The sequence below is a fragment of the Scylla paramamosain genome, chromosome 35, assembly GCF_035594125.1.
Source record: "Scylla paramamosain isolate STU-SP2022 chromosome 35, ASM3559412v1, whole genome shotgun sequence".
In the NCBI taxonomy this organism is placed as follows: Eukaryota; Metazoa; Arthropoda; class Malacostraca; order Decapoda; family Portunidae; genus Scylla; species Scylla paramamosain.
The window spans coordinates 827,047-842,033 of NC_087185.1; the positions used below are offsets into that span (position 1 = coordinate 827,047).

The 14,987-nt window shown below is 44.0% G+C and overlaps 1 protein-coding gene across 2 annotated transcripts in view; it reads left to right on the top strand.

Moving 5' to 3' along the window:
• Positions 1-14,987, top strand: part of LOC135090485 (zwei Ig domain protein zig-8-like) — a 28,019-nt gene that overhangs the window by 7,440 nt on the left and 5,592 nt on the right. Inside the window, exons 2-4 of one of the 2 annotated variants that reach the window (XM_063987253.1) lie at positions 8,948-9,222; positions 10,804-11,008; positions 14,497-14,624. In XM_063987253.1, coding sequence (XP_063843323.1) covers positions 8,948-9,222; positions 10,804-11,008; positions 14,497-14,624 — 608 coding nt within the window. Of the gene's footprint in view, positions 1-8,571; positions 9,223-10,803; positions 11,009-14,496; positions 14,625-14,987 lie in introns of those variants that run through there. The other variant, XM_063987252.1, reaches the window with a different exon arrangement.

A 14,987-nucleotide genomic window follows, 5' to 3' on the forward strand; every position in this document is an offset into this window, starting at 1 on the left:
GAATACTATGTTTGTCACTTGAGTAAATACTATATCAGACAAACTCAGAGTTTTGTAGTAGCAAATAGCATTAAATAACACGAAAAGGATTGCATTATGCTTCATTCTTGACTCAAAGTGGCAATGAACGTTGACTTTTCAACGGTGAAAACCGCACACACGTGACAAGCGTGCAACGCACGTTGCTCACAGCTGTCAGATAAAACTCCAGTCCGGATAGGGATGTGTTGTGAACGTGTGTCGTCTATCTTGCATACCAACAACATTTTATAATATCAATATGGTTGAATGATCATATTGTGAACAACTTTCCCACACTAATTAGTAGCTCGACCAAGAAGCAGAGGGTGGTGTGAGAGGTGACGAACGTCCTGAGCGAGGGTCAACACAATGATTAGTGGCCTGGCCAAGAAGCGGCGGGTGGTATGAGAGGTGACGGCCTGAGCGAGGGTCAACACAATAATTAGTGGCCTGGCCAAGAAGCAGCGGGTGGTGTGAGAGGTGGCGTCCTGAGGGAAGGTCACCACGTTGACTAGTAGCCTGGGCAAGAAGCAGTGGGTGGTGTGAGAGGTGACGTCCTGAGCGAAGGTCAACACCTGGGTCAGGTAACAGATGCTGCAGGGAGTAAGTCTCATGGGTCTTGCACACGCGGCCTCCAGGAGAGAAACTTTTAAAGGGGAGGCTTCACTTTCCTCCCTTTCCCTCCCTCCTTCCCTCCTTTCTCTCCAGTTTCTTACCCTCTCTCTCCTGTCCTCCAGCAAGGTTTATTCCTCTCTTCCTTTCCTCAATAGTTTTTATTCCTGTGCTATCTTCCATCCTCTTAGCAAATTAACTTTTCCTAATGGTAGAAGAGATTTCTGTTTGATCCTTCTCTTCCAGTGCCCTGTCTTCATAATGTCCCTCCTTTCTATTTTTTTCTTATTTCTCTCATATTTTTTTTATCAATTTATATCCAATTTCAGTTCAAATTCATTTACTATTATATTGCAGCATTACGTCCAACTGCAATTTCTTGATATTCTCCGGTTTCAGAATTTATTTCAGTCTTCCATTAGTGTAATCATGCGTTTCATTCAATTCTTTAATTTCTTTTACTTTGTTCCTTGACCATTCATATTGAATTTTTCCTCTTCTCCCCCTCCTTACCTTCCTTCTCTCCTTCTGCTCCCCTCCCATAACGTATATTATCGTCTTTAGATAATTCAGACCAGTGAAGAAATAAAAAAAATATATATATAAAAAAGTGACATAATTTTTCACCCATTCCTCACCGTCTGGCTCTCTCCATGGCTCCTCTCTGCCTCCTTTCCACTCCCATCCACTCCCTCCACGCTCACTCTCAGCCTAACCCCCTCAAGACACACTCTCCGCCCGTCTCGCCTCCCACCACCTTTTCCTGGCCTTAATCCTCACTCCACCTGGTTCACTTAAAGCTAGAAGGTGAATGGAACTGAATGGAAAGTAAGGGAGTATTCATAAAGATGGATATGCGCTGTAAAGACAGAGAAGTTGGCACACCGCGGGTAAGGAAATGAGTGTGGTGAAGAAAATGATAGTAAGGAGTACATGGCAGTGGTGATGGAAGATGTGTTTCAATAAATCAGTATGAAAGCTTCTATCCGAGTAACTGGGATTAGGAAGCGGTGATCACAAAGGTCATTCCCTCTCTCTCTCTCTCTCTCTCTCTCTCTCTCTCTCTCTCTCTCTCTCTCTCTCTCTCTCTCTCTCTCTCTCTCTCTCTCTCTCTCTCTCTCTCTCTCCCTTATCTAGCTGCTACCATCGCGTGAATTAACTCCATCTCATACCTTTACAACAATTACCCTTCCACCCTAAGTTTGGGTTAGGGTTAAGTAGAAAGCGAAGTTAACAGGTAGCAGAAATTTACAAGGTACTATGGAAAGCATGCCGCTCCCTCTCCTCCTCCCCGCCACACACATACACAAAAGTAGCAATTAGGAGAAAATATATGACACATACAATTATCACTAAATTGAAACGATCTCACTTTCAAATTAGAAATATACATAAATAATAGTAATAATAATAACAACGTACTCAGCAAACGTAGACGACTTCATGGATTTCGCGGCGAGGGGTCAATGCGACAAGCTCCGGCTAATACTACTGCATGTGTATTGTTATTTATCTTATAACTGTTACAATTATCTATTACCATTATTATATACTTAGCTAAAAACAGCATATTTGCAAGGAGAGTGTCACCTGACCCGATTTACTTTTTTTGCACTTGTTTTCCTCAGTGACCTGTCCTGTAAGCTCGGCCCCGATAGAGTCTCCCGCTTTCCAAACACAATCATCGTTAAATCCTACTGATAAAAGGGAGTGGAGAGCAAATGCGATGATTCAAACGCTCAGAGTGTAAATAACGAAGCAACTCGCCAGCCTGAGTAGGGTCACATAAGTCACGTCTCTCCACGAAAAGTGCTCATCTCCTGACAGGGACTCGATGACACACGAGCCGCCCTAGTACACTCCTGAGCCTCACGTAGATCAAAGCTGTCCACTAATTGTGTTTCTGCCTCCTCCCACTTTACCTTTGTGGCGCGACACACACCCACTCTACCCACTCCGGCACCAGAGATGTAGGCCCACTCAAAAATGTCCCTCCCTCCTCCTCTCCTACGTGGACTAAAATGCTTTGCTACTCTCCTCCCCATGCCCCGTCCCCTCCACCCCTTCTACAGGGTTTAAAATGCGTTGCTATTCCCATCCCAGCCATCTGCCTTCCGTCCCTCCCTCTCCCACACGTTTGCGAGACCATCGTCCGACACACAACCTCCAGCAGCCAAACGAATTTCCTGATTTTGTGCCGCCGTGAGTTTCAATGAAAATGTTTTGTTGTCCTGCCATGGCGCACACGACTGGCCGGGGAATGGGATGTATGATGAAGGCAGGATTCCATAAGAGTTCTGCATTTGTGAAGGAATAAATTCACACAAAGTAAACCTTCAAGAATCCACGCCGGGAAAAGTATTCGCTGCAATTTCTTGAATAAATTTTGAGGCATTTTATATATCTTTAATATAATTCTGATTTTTGTTTTAAGTTGTGTGCTCCGTTACTGTACCAAGCTTCAATCCAAAAACACTACACACACCAGCACGTCTCAGTGGATAAATTGTCTACTATCACACGACACATTGGGGGAGTGAAGCAAAACAAAGGCTCCTCTCTTTCATCTACCAGTAAGTTAAGGGTTATCAACAACGGCCAACCAAACGATGTTTCAGCAATTAGACCCACACGCCAATACGATGAATAATTGACACACATTCTGAAGGAAATTCGTCCGCTCCTTTTGAAGCTTAACAGACACGCACACGTGCAAACACACACACACACACACACACACATACACACACACACACACACAGTACTGTTCGGTAATAATTGCTTCACAAAGCCAGTCACCACTCAAACTGGATAATAAACAATACATCGACCAAACAAATACATCACATAAATGTTTACGATGCACTAGCAATACATGTAACAGTGACAAACACTCCCCCACTACTGACAACATGGAAAGGAAAGAAAGGTTCTGGTCTGTTCCTTACGTAAAGGCGAACTTCATTAATACTGAGATTTAGTAAAATTTTCTGTTTAATTTCCCCGAAGTTAAACATGAGGGAGTAAGTCTGTGGCAAGACGTGTCTCCCACGCTCCATTTTTCTTTTTTCTTCCCTCAATTTTCCTCTGAATTTAAGTTATATTTCCTCGTGGGGACTTAGTACATCAGAGAAAAGACTTTATGGGTCAGATTCATAGGTCAGCGCGACTGACTGATGATTCAGCAAGCTAAAAAGGCAGAAAATATTTTCATTGGTTTCCATTGAATAATAAATACCAGAAACATACGTTACATGGAACACTACAGAAATACTATTCGAGTTTATAACAAACAAAATTCACTGCAGGTACAATAACAACATTACCTGTCCGAAGCTTGCAGGCAAACAAAGCGAGTTAGGGAAAGAAACAGTGAACCCTTATTGGTTATTGTTAGCGCCGCTGTGTTGTGCCATTAAGGATCTGACCTGTGGAGCTGCGGCCAGATGGTGCCTTTACATTGATCTCTATAGGAAGCCAGGCAAGGCCGCCTCCGTGTTCCTCTAACAAAGCGGCACCAGTAGGCTAACACAGGCAAGCACCCACGCGTATGTTAGAGAAAGGCACGAACTAAACCTTGGTCTGTATACAATCCGAGGCTTTACCTGGGCGTAACCACCTTCCTTCAAAAGCACCGAGTCAGTTCATCATGCACTGCCTCCTAGTCACTTCACAAATCACTTTAGTCACTGTTCCTCACCAGCTCCTCTCCATCTGCTGCTTATAAATTATTACTTGTCGTTTATATTAGATTGTCAATAGTCATTTCATAAAATTCATCCTTTACAATTACATAACCAATATTTACCAATTCCTAGACACTTTACACATTAATACTTGCTGTTTACCTTTTAATATTTGACCAGTTATCGCCAACATTTCTCGATTTATTGACAAAAATCACCCTTTACAATTACACAACCAGTATCTGCCTACCAGTACTTGGCATTCCCTTTTAGCCAAAGATTCCCGGGGATTTTAAGGCGCCATGTGGGTGCGTTCCGTAAAAGATCCATTACGGTATTAGTGTTAGTCCTGACTGCCTAATTGTGATTTATTCAAACCGGAAACCCTGTAATGAAGAGAGAGATTAGGTTATTTTGTATTCCCCAAAGACTGAGGGCAGACTTCCCAAGGTCCCATCATGAAGAATTTTCTCTCTCTCTCTCTCTCTCTCTGTCTCTCTCTCTCTCTCTCTCTCTCTCTCTCTCTCTCTCTCTCTCTCTCTCTCTCTCTCATGATCAAACACATCAGTCAGCACCTTCCTCTCCCTCCTGCTATTTCCTTCTCTCTGGTCATTTATCTCACCTCCAAACCCATTCTTCATCCTTTCCTCCAATTACATTTCATCACCTCGACTTAAAAAAAAATACAAGAAATACTAAAGCAAAAAAAAAAAAAACTAAGAACATTTCTCTTATCAATAGATTCGCTATATACTGACGGTGCTTATCTAGACCATACCGTATTTTCCCTCATTAATGCACAACGTTATCTCTAATGCGACCACATATATCTCCGCCTTATCATTATTGTCCCCTCGTGACTGCTTTCCATTACCGTGGGCGGCTCCAGTTCCGCCCCATGCGCTGCCCTAGTTCAGTTCGCTCTCGCCCGCGGTGGTGTGAAGATACTGCGAGGGAGGGCGCGATGTGTGTGTTGCTGCTAGAAGGTCTGGGTGACATGTTTGTGTGCGAGAGAGAGAGAGAGAGAGAGAGAGAGAGAGAGAGAGAGAGAGAGAGAGAGAGAGAGAGAGAGAGAGAGAGAGAGAGAGAGAGAGAGAGAGAGAGAGAGAGAGAGAGAGAGAGAGAGAGAGAGAGAGAGAGAGAGAGAGAGAGAAAAAATTTCGTAGTTTTATAGCTAAGAAAAAATCTACATATTTTCTGCGCTTAATCCTTTGTATTTGTGTTGTGTTTAGACGTTTCTTTAAAACACACACACACACTCTCTCTCTCTCTCTCTCTCTCTCTCTCTCTCTCTCTCTCTCTCTCTCTCTCTCTCTCTCTCTCTCTCTCTCTCTCTCTCTCTCTCTCTCTCTCTCTCTCTCTCTCTCCACCATCATCCTTATCGCACTCAGCCTTTCGTCTCGTCCTTCTTCCGTCATCGCCTCCTTCCTCATCTGGAGGGTCTCTGGTTTTCCTATTTCCGCCTTTCCTTAGCCACTGCAAGCACTGCCTCGTAGCCAACTTGAAGGCACGCAATCTTGCTCTGTTTTGCTGTCAGGGCAACCTAACACAAGCTGCCACAGTGTTTTAGTGTAGAGGTTGGAAGGGTGTAGCACAGACAGAGAAAAGGAAGCAGGAAAGCGGAGAGTACCGGATGTGAGGAAAGAGATGGAGAGGAGGATAAGAGGACATTATTGAAAATTACATGATAAAATTAAATAAAAAGAGAAAGACCAAATATTATCATAGTTTTACTATAATACGATCTTCTTGAGAGAATATCGATCTGGCAAGGCTCGTAAATGCCTACTGACCAGCGGCAGCAGCAGCAGCAGCAGCAGCACCAGACTTTTCACCTCGTCTAGGCCAGCGTCAGGTATGGTTCTCCTCCCGCCTCGCATGCCGATCCTCTAGCGGAGTATTCGTGCAAAATCTTTGGAGGATTTTTCTTCCTTTCACCTCGGCCTGGCATCTGTCGAGGATTTGCAGATCTGGTTTATACTGGCGAGCGTAGCGCAACGTCGAAGATATGAGAGAAGAAAATGGTGAAGTATATTTACGTTGTGCATGGAAGGGGAATGGAGATGGGGAGGTAGCGTGGCGGTGAGGGATTCCGGTGCAAGATAAAATTTGATCCGTTGGTTCGCCGAGGGCTTGAGACATCCAGGGTCCAGATTCCAGGTTTTGTGGTTCATGGCGCTGCGGCCGTCCTGGCAGAGCCCCTCAAAAATGGCACCTGTGATGGACGTCACAAACATCCCCATAAACTGCTTTTTTCCTCCGATACAGTAGATCTGGCAGAGTCGTGCTGCACTCTTTTATTTCCCCTCCAGGCTACATACGTCATGCTACTTTTTGTCTCTTCTCTTTCCCTGTTGTTCGATGGACGTGTTCCCTCAGTGGTTCATCTTGTTACTTGTTCTGTATGTTCCTCTATTTATCCTCACGAATAATTATTCCAGCTATTTATCCTTTCTGCCATCCATTTTACAGTGATCAATGTATAAAAACATTTATTTCCTTTTTACAGTAACAGCGCAGCATTCAACATTTTACTCTGCTGTATGTAAATTTCCACGTAACATTGCTCCTACTATTTTGCCTTAACACAAACCATTCAGCTGGATTTTACTATTTCCCTGGATACCCCCCATCTAAAAATGCTGAATGGTTTCCCAAGACCGGTGGAAACTTTACAGGCAGAGAGGGAGAGAGTTTGGTAGTGAATGAAGGCGAGGAGAGAAGTGAGAGGAACACAATGGCGAGTTTTCAAATATTCCGCATTGCCTTCAAAGAGCAGACTGCAAGAAACGAACAGATTGGGAACTCGAAATAGTAAGACCAGGGACTGTGACAGGAAAGTGAAAACATAACCAGCGACAGCAACAAAAACAATGAGAAAAACAAACAGAAAACTAACACACAAACTATGACAACGACAATAACAATAATTCATAACAATTTTGCCATATCAAGGCTATTTCTCTTGACACATTTTGCTACTTCAAATAGAAAAAAATACATTGTATCAACAACTCCGCTTTAGAATATTGATTCGTGATGCTAAAGTTGACTAGATGCAAATACAAATATACTACTTGAAAATCTAAGAGCCATCGCATCTTGTCCTCTTGTTTAAGGAGTTTTACCCCTGACACACAAATATACTACTTGAAAATCTAAGAGCCATCGCATCCTGTCCTCTTCTTTAAGGAGTCTTGCCCTTGACACCTTTCAAGCCCAAATTGAGACAATGAACCCAATGACCCCTGAACTATTATTACCTGGGAATGACATGAATCCAAGACCATTTCTCAGGTGATGTTCCCAGTACGCACTCATCTCCTTTAATCTCCCTCATCTCCACGCACAAGTTTCTTTTCCTTCCTTCTATCAAGGGCGTCACTCCAAAGCTACTCAAAATGATGTTCCCAGCGCATTCATTTCCTTTTTTTTTTCCCCTTCGCCTCCATGTACTAATCTCTTTCCCTTCATCAATGGCGCGATTCCAAGGCTACTCAAGTGATGTTCCCAGCCCACAGTCATTTCTTTTATTCTCTTCACCACGTACTAGTTTCTTTTCCTTCCATTCATCAATGGCGTGGTTCTGAGATTGGTTCCACGTCATACTCCCAGCCCACATTCATTTCCTTTTTCTCCTTCACCTCCACGTACTGCTTCACATTCTTTTTCTTCCTTTCATCAATGGCGTGAATCCAAGCCTACTCAAATAATCCCAACGCACTCTCATTTCCTTTATTTTTCACTTCTACGTGCTAGTATTTTTTTTTCTTTATCTCTTAAGCTCTTCTTCCTTTGTCTCCGCCTTACCCGCTCTCATCTCATTCTCCTCTACTCTATACAAAGACACGCTCTACAACACCTCCGTATATCTCGTCCTTCCCCGCATTTCAAGCCACCATTTGAAATAAAGAGAAGAAAGAACTTCAAATCCACCTTTGATAAACGACGCACATTTTCCATCTCTGCCTCCTTTTCGTCCTACTCCTCATTCTCCTTTTTTTTTATTTCTTACTCTTTTTCCAGCACATAAACAAACTGCTCGCATTTTCCAGACCGGAACGGGAGAAAATACCAGAAATCAAACAATAATCTAGATATTTCCTCTCCTTTCCTACTTCATCTTCTCTCCCCCTCTCCCCCCTCCCATCGCCCTCTTCCCTCCTTCACCCACATGTCCGATGAAGGAGGAAGAAGGCGTGGCGAGCTAAAACCTTTTCAGTAACAGCTTTGCCTTCCTTCTTACTCCGGTGTTTGGCCTCCCTTCAATTGTTTCCGCTTACTCTCCCCTCAGGAGGTTATCTTGCTTTACCCTCTAGTAATTTTTATTCTCGAATTTCCTCTTCCCATTCCCCTCAGGTGTTTCCCTGTACCTGGCCCCTGAGGCGTTTTCCCTTTACAACCCGTGTCTGTTTCCTTTCACTGGTTTCTCTTCCTCTTCTCAGAAGTTCCCCTTTCCTATTCACTGTGTTGTTTTCTCTCCCCCTTTCCGTCCCTTCTGGCGTTTCCTTTCGTTTTTCGCTTTATATGCTTCCCTTCCCCGTTGTCTCAGATATTTCTATCTTTTTAATTCATTATGTGTTCTTCCTCATTCCGTTCTCATGCGTTTTATCTCCCCTCTTCCTCAGGAGCCCTAGCGGCGAGTGCCAGCGGAGGACCAGAGGAAGTGGAAGTTGCCTACCCTCTCGCAGGGATTACTGAGGGGACGCCAAGCTCCTACATCAGACTTACGGGCGTGGCGGAAGACGAAGAGGAGGACGAGGATGGCCGATTGGACGAGGACGGCGAAGACATTGAAGAGGAGCCTTATTTCGACGCCTCCATGTCCCCAACCTATACCGCCTACCTGGGCAAGACGGCAACGCTCACCTGTATTGTTCACGCCGCCAAGAGTGACAAATCGGTAAGATTTGCACGAAGGGATGGGAGAAAGAGAAGGCGAGGGAGGGGTAAAGGAACAAAATAAAAGGGAGTAATGACGGACAGAGGTAGAAGAACATGATCTGCAGGATGGATTCAGAAGCTAAAGGACGAACATTCCAGCAAGCAGTTCTATGTACGCTAAGGCCAGGAATTCAATAAGGATACACTGTTTTATTTTTATTCACGGCAGGCAGGCCATCTCTAAATAGTGCTGCTTGGTATTTTCAGCAGGACCGAATGTCTGTTATTGTCTCACTTTGCAAATTACCATCACACTGAGAACTTTCCGAGTATACCTAGAGAAGAATATAGAAATTGGTATTTGCCATAAATCATCCAATCCATCTTTCGGAGTCATCCCAGAACAATGGCAGCAGGATAACGTCAAGACAACTGATCAGCGAAAGCACTGAGGTTTCTGCTGGGTCAAGTTTACAATCCTTGCCCGCCTCTCCCACTCTACATTTGCGCCTTTTCTGTCTGGGTGTGGTCCCATAACCTTTGATTCTCACAAGAGCCTATCCCACAAGGTAGCGGGAGACTATGCAGGGCAGGGACATCCATATCCTGAGATGCGGCAACACTTATGTACAACACACAGTGCTGCAGCACCAGCATACCCGACGTGCGGTATACAAGCGGGAAAACGGAATGAATTATGACAAGAAGGAAAGCGTGACTAGATAAAACCTGCACAGACTTGAATACTAATTAGATCAAAAGTATTGGAAGTGTATGAAAAACGCTAAGATAAAATTAAACATGATTTATATAAGACAAACCCGGCAATCCGCCAGTACTGAGTAATCTTTGAGATACAAGGAAAGGTCTACAGGTACATAACAGACAAAATAGAAAGGTAATTAGTTTATAGGTGAAGTGAAGTATGGACAGGAGTGTGCCTAGAATGTGGCAATGGGTACCCTTGATCACCAGCTCCCAAAGACTCTTCACCACAGAGGCGAGGATGTTATCTTTTTGAGCCGTAAATGGAGCAGCAACATTGTGTGCCTGTGCTTGGCGAGATTTTAGTGTGATGAAGCGAAAAGAGATTGTGTTCAGCGTAAAATATTATTATTTTTCTTGTAATGGGGAGGGAACTTATCTAGGCTTTGCACATTATTTTTTACTTTCTTATTTTGCGTTATACAGTTTCAGTGTGCATGATGTTTCATATTACCATGCATGTCTGCCAGTTCATTTATGTCTCTTTTGTGTGTTTATAAATGGAATAAATTTCATTTCCATTCTGCGATATTTATGTTTCTCTGTTTATCTTCCTTTGCTTCTGAACTCCTTCCACGTCCTCTCTTCCCTCCCATGTCTTCGTCTTTCCGTGCGTTTCTTCAGTGTTGTGATATCCCTCGACCTGTATGTCTTCTCTTGTGTGTCTTTGTGTTTTTCCCTTGCCTGCGTCTCTTTATGTACGCGCTGCAATATTATTGCCTTTGAATTCATCATGGCTTCCCTCTCACAAGAACAGTTTCACGTGCCTCTTCCTCTTTCTCTTCCTCACTCCATCGCCAACACGCAACACTTCCCTCGCCTCATCCTCCCCCAGGTGTCGTGGATCAAAGACCTGCGGATCCTGACCGTGGGCCGCTATACCTACACGACGGACCTCCGCTTCGAGGCGATCCACCAGCCATCCAGCACTGAGTGGACGCTGCGAGTGAAGCAAGTTGAGCTGCGGGACCAAGGGAATTACGAGTGCCAGATCACTACCAAGCCCATCAGGACCTTCACCGTCTCCCTCAAGGTCGTAGGTGAGTCACCTTTGGGGGAGACAAGGGATCATGACGAAGGGACGTAGGGGAAAAACCTATGCGAAGGGTGAAGTTGTGTGCGGACAGGTGACGAACGAGTAGATAAAGTCTGGATGGTGCGAAGAGTGAGGGCAGTGACGAGGAAGGGGATGACGAGTGAGGATGAGCAAGGTGTCAGGCGGGAGTTGAGGAGTTGAGAGGGTCGCACATGTGCATGAATTCTGGATGATAGGATGGAAAATGCATCAAGGTGGGTTTTGTTGGTGAAAGTTAAATGAAGGTTCGTAACACGCATCCCAAATTTACATAGAACTCAATAGTGGATGCGGTTCTTGAGGGAAAAATAGATGTCAATGTGTAATATTTCGTATAATATTGAAGAAAAAACACTCACAGTATCGAGAGAATAACATGAAATTAGAATAGCCATACCATCACCGGAGAATTTATTCCACCCTCTGCGTGTACCCAACTTGAGAAAAATAAGTACTCCCACAACACCTACACGCCCGACGCACATCAAAAGAAGGACAAGAGACGTAGTAAATCCCATGAACTTTCAGAATGTCCAAGTACACATGCGAGGAACAAGTCCCCCTCGCCTTCCTTCTCGAGAAATATACTTTTACGGTAACTTTGGCCATAACAGAGGTAGCGTCAGCGTGTCCTAACCAACAACTTTCCTCTGTCCTCGAGACCTCAAGTGGCGCGAGGCTCCCACCTTCATTCATCATTGATTAAGTTCATTCTGACAGACACACAGGAGGAGTCACTCTGGTAAATAACATATATGCTGCTCTGACCCTCGCCTCAGCTACCGCCACCATCACCACTACCACACACTACCACTTCCACTACCACCACAACCATTAGCCCAGTATCACCCTTCACAGGCACGAGTCCTTATCTGCTAGCACCCTCGTTCACCTTTAATTTACATATCCAACACCTGCAATATCCACGCCCTTCATTCTAAGCTCCCTCGCTCTCGCCCACAGACTACTAAAGGTCTCCACCACCAGGAAGTGGCAGAGATTCCAGTGTTTCTTGTTAGTGTTCCTCTTTTTCAAAACAAATAAAACTTGCTCGTCAATCAGATGGCAATTTAAAGTACCTGTTGCGTTTTCTCTCTCTCTCTCTCTCTCTCTCTCTCTCTCTCTCTCTCTCTCTCTCTCTCTCTCTCTCTCTCTCTCTCTCTCTCTCTCTCTCTCTCTCTCCTGTCAAGAGGAAATAATTCCATGCGACAAACAAACAAACACACACACACACACACACACACACACACACACACACACACACACACACACACACACACACACACACACACACACACTATCACTATCACATACAAAAAAAGGAAAAATAAAACGCTATTCTTTCAATTCCTGAAAATTCAACAAATGCTTCACTCTACGACAGCTCTGAGTGCGATTAATTTTGGGAATTTTCAGCCATATATCAAGCCACGTGCGTGCCATTTTATCTATCTATGCAAAACAACAGTTCCATTCACGAACTGCGCGCAGACCACAGGATCAAAAGGCCGTATATATATACTTTTGTAACTGGAAAACTATCAAACACGGCCTACACTCCCTGCTTTTGCCTCACATTCTCTCTCTCTCTCTCTCTCTCTCTCTCTCTCTCTCTCTCTCTCTCTCTCTCTCTCTCTCTCTCTCTCTCTCTCTCTCTCTCTCTCTCTCTCTCTCTCTCTCTCGCACACTATCATATCTCCCCTCCCGCGCTCTCCTCTCCTCTCTTTTCTTCCCCTCTCTCTCCTCCTAGCCTCTCCCCTGCCGCGCGGACAATCCTTTTTTCGTCTTTTTCTCCCTTTTTCTTTATTCGGCATCCATCCTATCTCCATTTCCTGCCACCTAACCAAACCCTCTTCTCTCTCTCTCTCTCTCTCTCTCTCTCTCTCTCTCTCTCTCTCTCTCTCTCTCTCTCTCTCTCTCTCTCTCTCTCTCTCTCTTTCCTCACATCTCTAATTCTCTTACCTTTCTTCTTTTTCGCTTTTTTTTTATCTTATGGTCTCTGTTGCCTGCTCTCTCTCTCTCTCTCTCTCTCTCTCTCTCTCTCTCTCTCTCTCTCTCTCTCTCTCTCTCTCTCTCTCTCTCTCTCTGGATTTAAAGTAAAATGAGTTTTCACTTTGGGAATGTTCGGATCATAAATTTGTGACCATCCACTCAAAGAGAAAGAGAGAGAGAGAGAGAGAGAGAGAGAGAGAGAGAGAGAGAGAGAGAGAGAGAGAGAGAGAGAGAGAGTTTAACTACAGATACGGGCCAATGATATGCGAATGAAATATTAGACCCAAAAAGATCACTATATTTCCTCCTCCTCCTTCTCCTCCTCCTCCTCCTGGCCACACCTTTCTTCCTATATCTTCCTAAGTGTACATTCTTTTATGTCTCTTTCTTATCCCTTTTTTTTTTTTTCTCGGTAAAGATTAATCAAAGATAAGGAGAGTCTGATGAAACTTCTCTCTCTCTCTCTCTCTCTCTCTCTCTCTCTCTCTCTCTCTCTCTCTCTCTCTCTCTCTCTCTCTGGCTGGAGGTAACATTGCGATCTTTACTCGCCTTGAACATTTGCCGCAAGGGCCCAGTTGGCATGATGGTGCGCGCCGCGGGGACGACCACAGCGGCGTGAAAAATGACCCTGGCGAGTAGAGGAGGAATGGTCGGAGGACATAGAAAAGAGGAAGGCAGGGAGAAGATATAAGAATAATGATGCGGGGGTATACCTGACCAAAATATGAAACTATACGTTGTCTTCAGGGTTATAATACGTGTACAATATGACGAATAAGAGGGTTTGTTATGAGACCATGCAAAGGGAAGACGGATTAAAAAACTAAGATGATACAGAGGATTTTATCTGTATTTTTGAGGTGGATGTCCCAGATTAAATACATATAGATAAGGATACAAGTGAATAGGTAAGTTTTATGTAGAGACTGCCATGTGTAAGACTGCCATGTGTAGACCTAACGGCTTCTTGCAGCTTCACTTATTTTCTAATGCTTTTTTTTTATGGTTTTTAGACAGATGAATATATAAACAGACATCGGCATAGATATAATGTTGGCTAGAATAACACAAATTGTAAGTTGACGCAAAAAGACCGGAGGGTGAGAGTGAGAGAAAAGAAAGAGTGAAAGAAATAAATGGTACACTGGCATATATGAAACTAGAATGCCTCCCGGTGTTAACAAGTGGATAACGCGATAACTTGAAGTCTCGGACAAAACACAGAAGGAAACAAGGAGATGGAGAAAAGGCGAGAAAAAAAGACAAGGAGAACGACAAGAAATAAAAGAGAATGAGATGGACGAAATGTATGAGAAAATGGAAGCACGAAGGAAAAAAGAAAGAAAAGAAAAACACATTGAGAAAGAACAAGAGACGGAGGAGTAGGAGGAAGAGAAGGAGGATAAAGAACGAGGAGGAGGATGAAAGGAGACTAACTCTTTTTCTTTCCTACTGACGCAGAACCGACGGTCGAGGTTCTTGGAGCACCTGACATCTACGTGAACCGCGCCAGCATGATCAATCTCACTTGTGTTGTGTACCACGCCCCCTACCCGCCCGAGGCCATCACGTGGTACCACGGCAACGAGGTGAGCGCGAGCACACACAGATACATAGATAGATAGATTTACTGATCACAGATAATGAGGTGATCGTTCAGTCTTATTAGATAACATTAGATTTTATTGACCAGAAAAATACAGACACTAGCACACACTCACATCCACCCACCCACACACACACACACACACACACACACACACACACACACACACACACACACACACACACGCAATGTATTTATAGGTCTCATCTGATAATAAAATCCAAGAGTGTAACTATGGAGGTAAAATTTGCCAGGGCATGAAATAAACATTTTCCTGTATTACAAAAGCGCGCAAATAAATGAAACACCGAGAAAAAAGAAAAGAAAAAAAAGCGATATGGACATG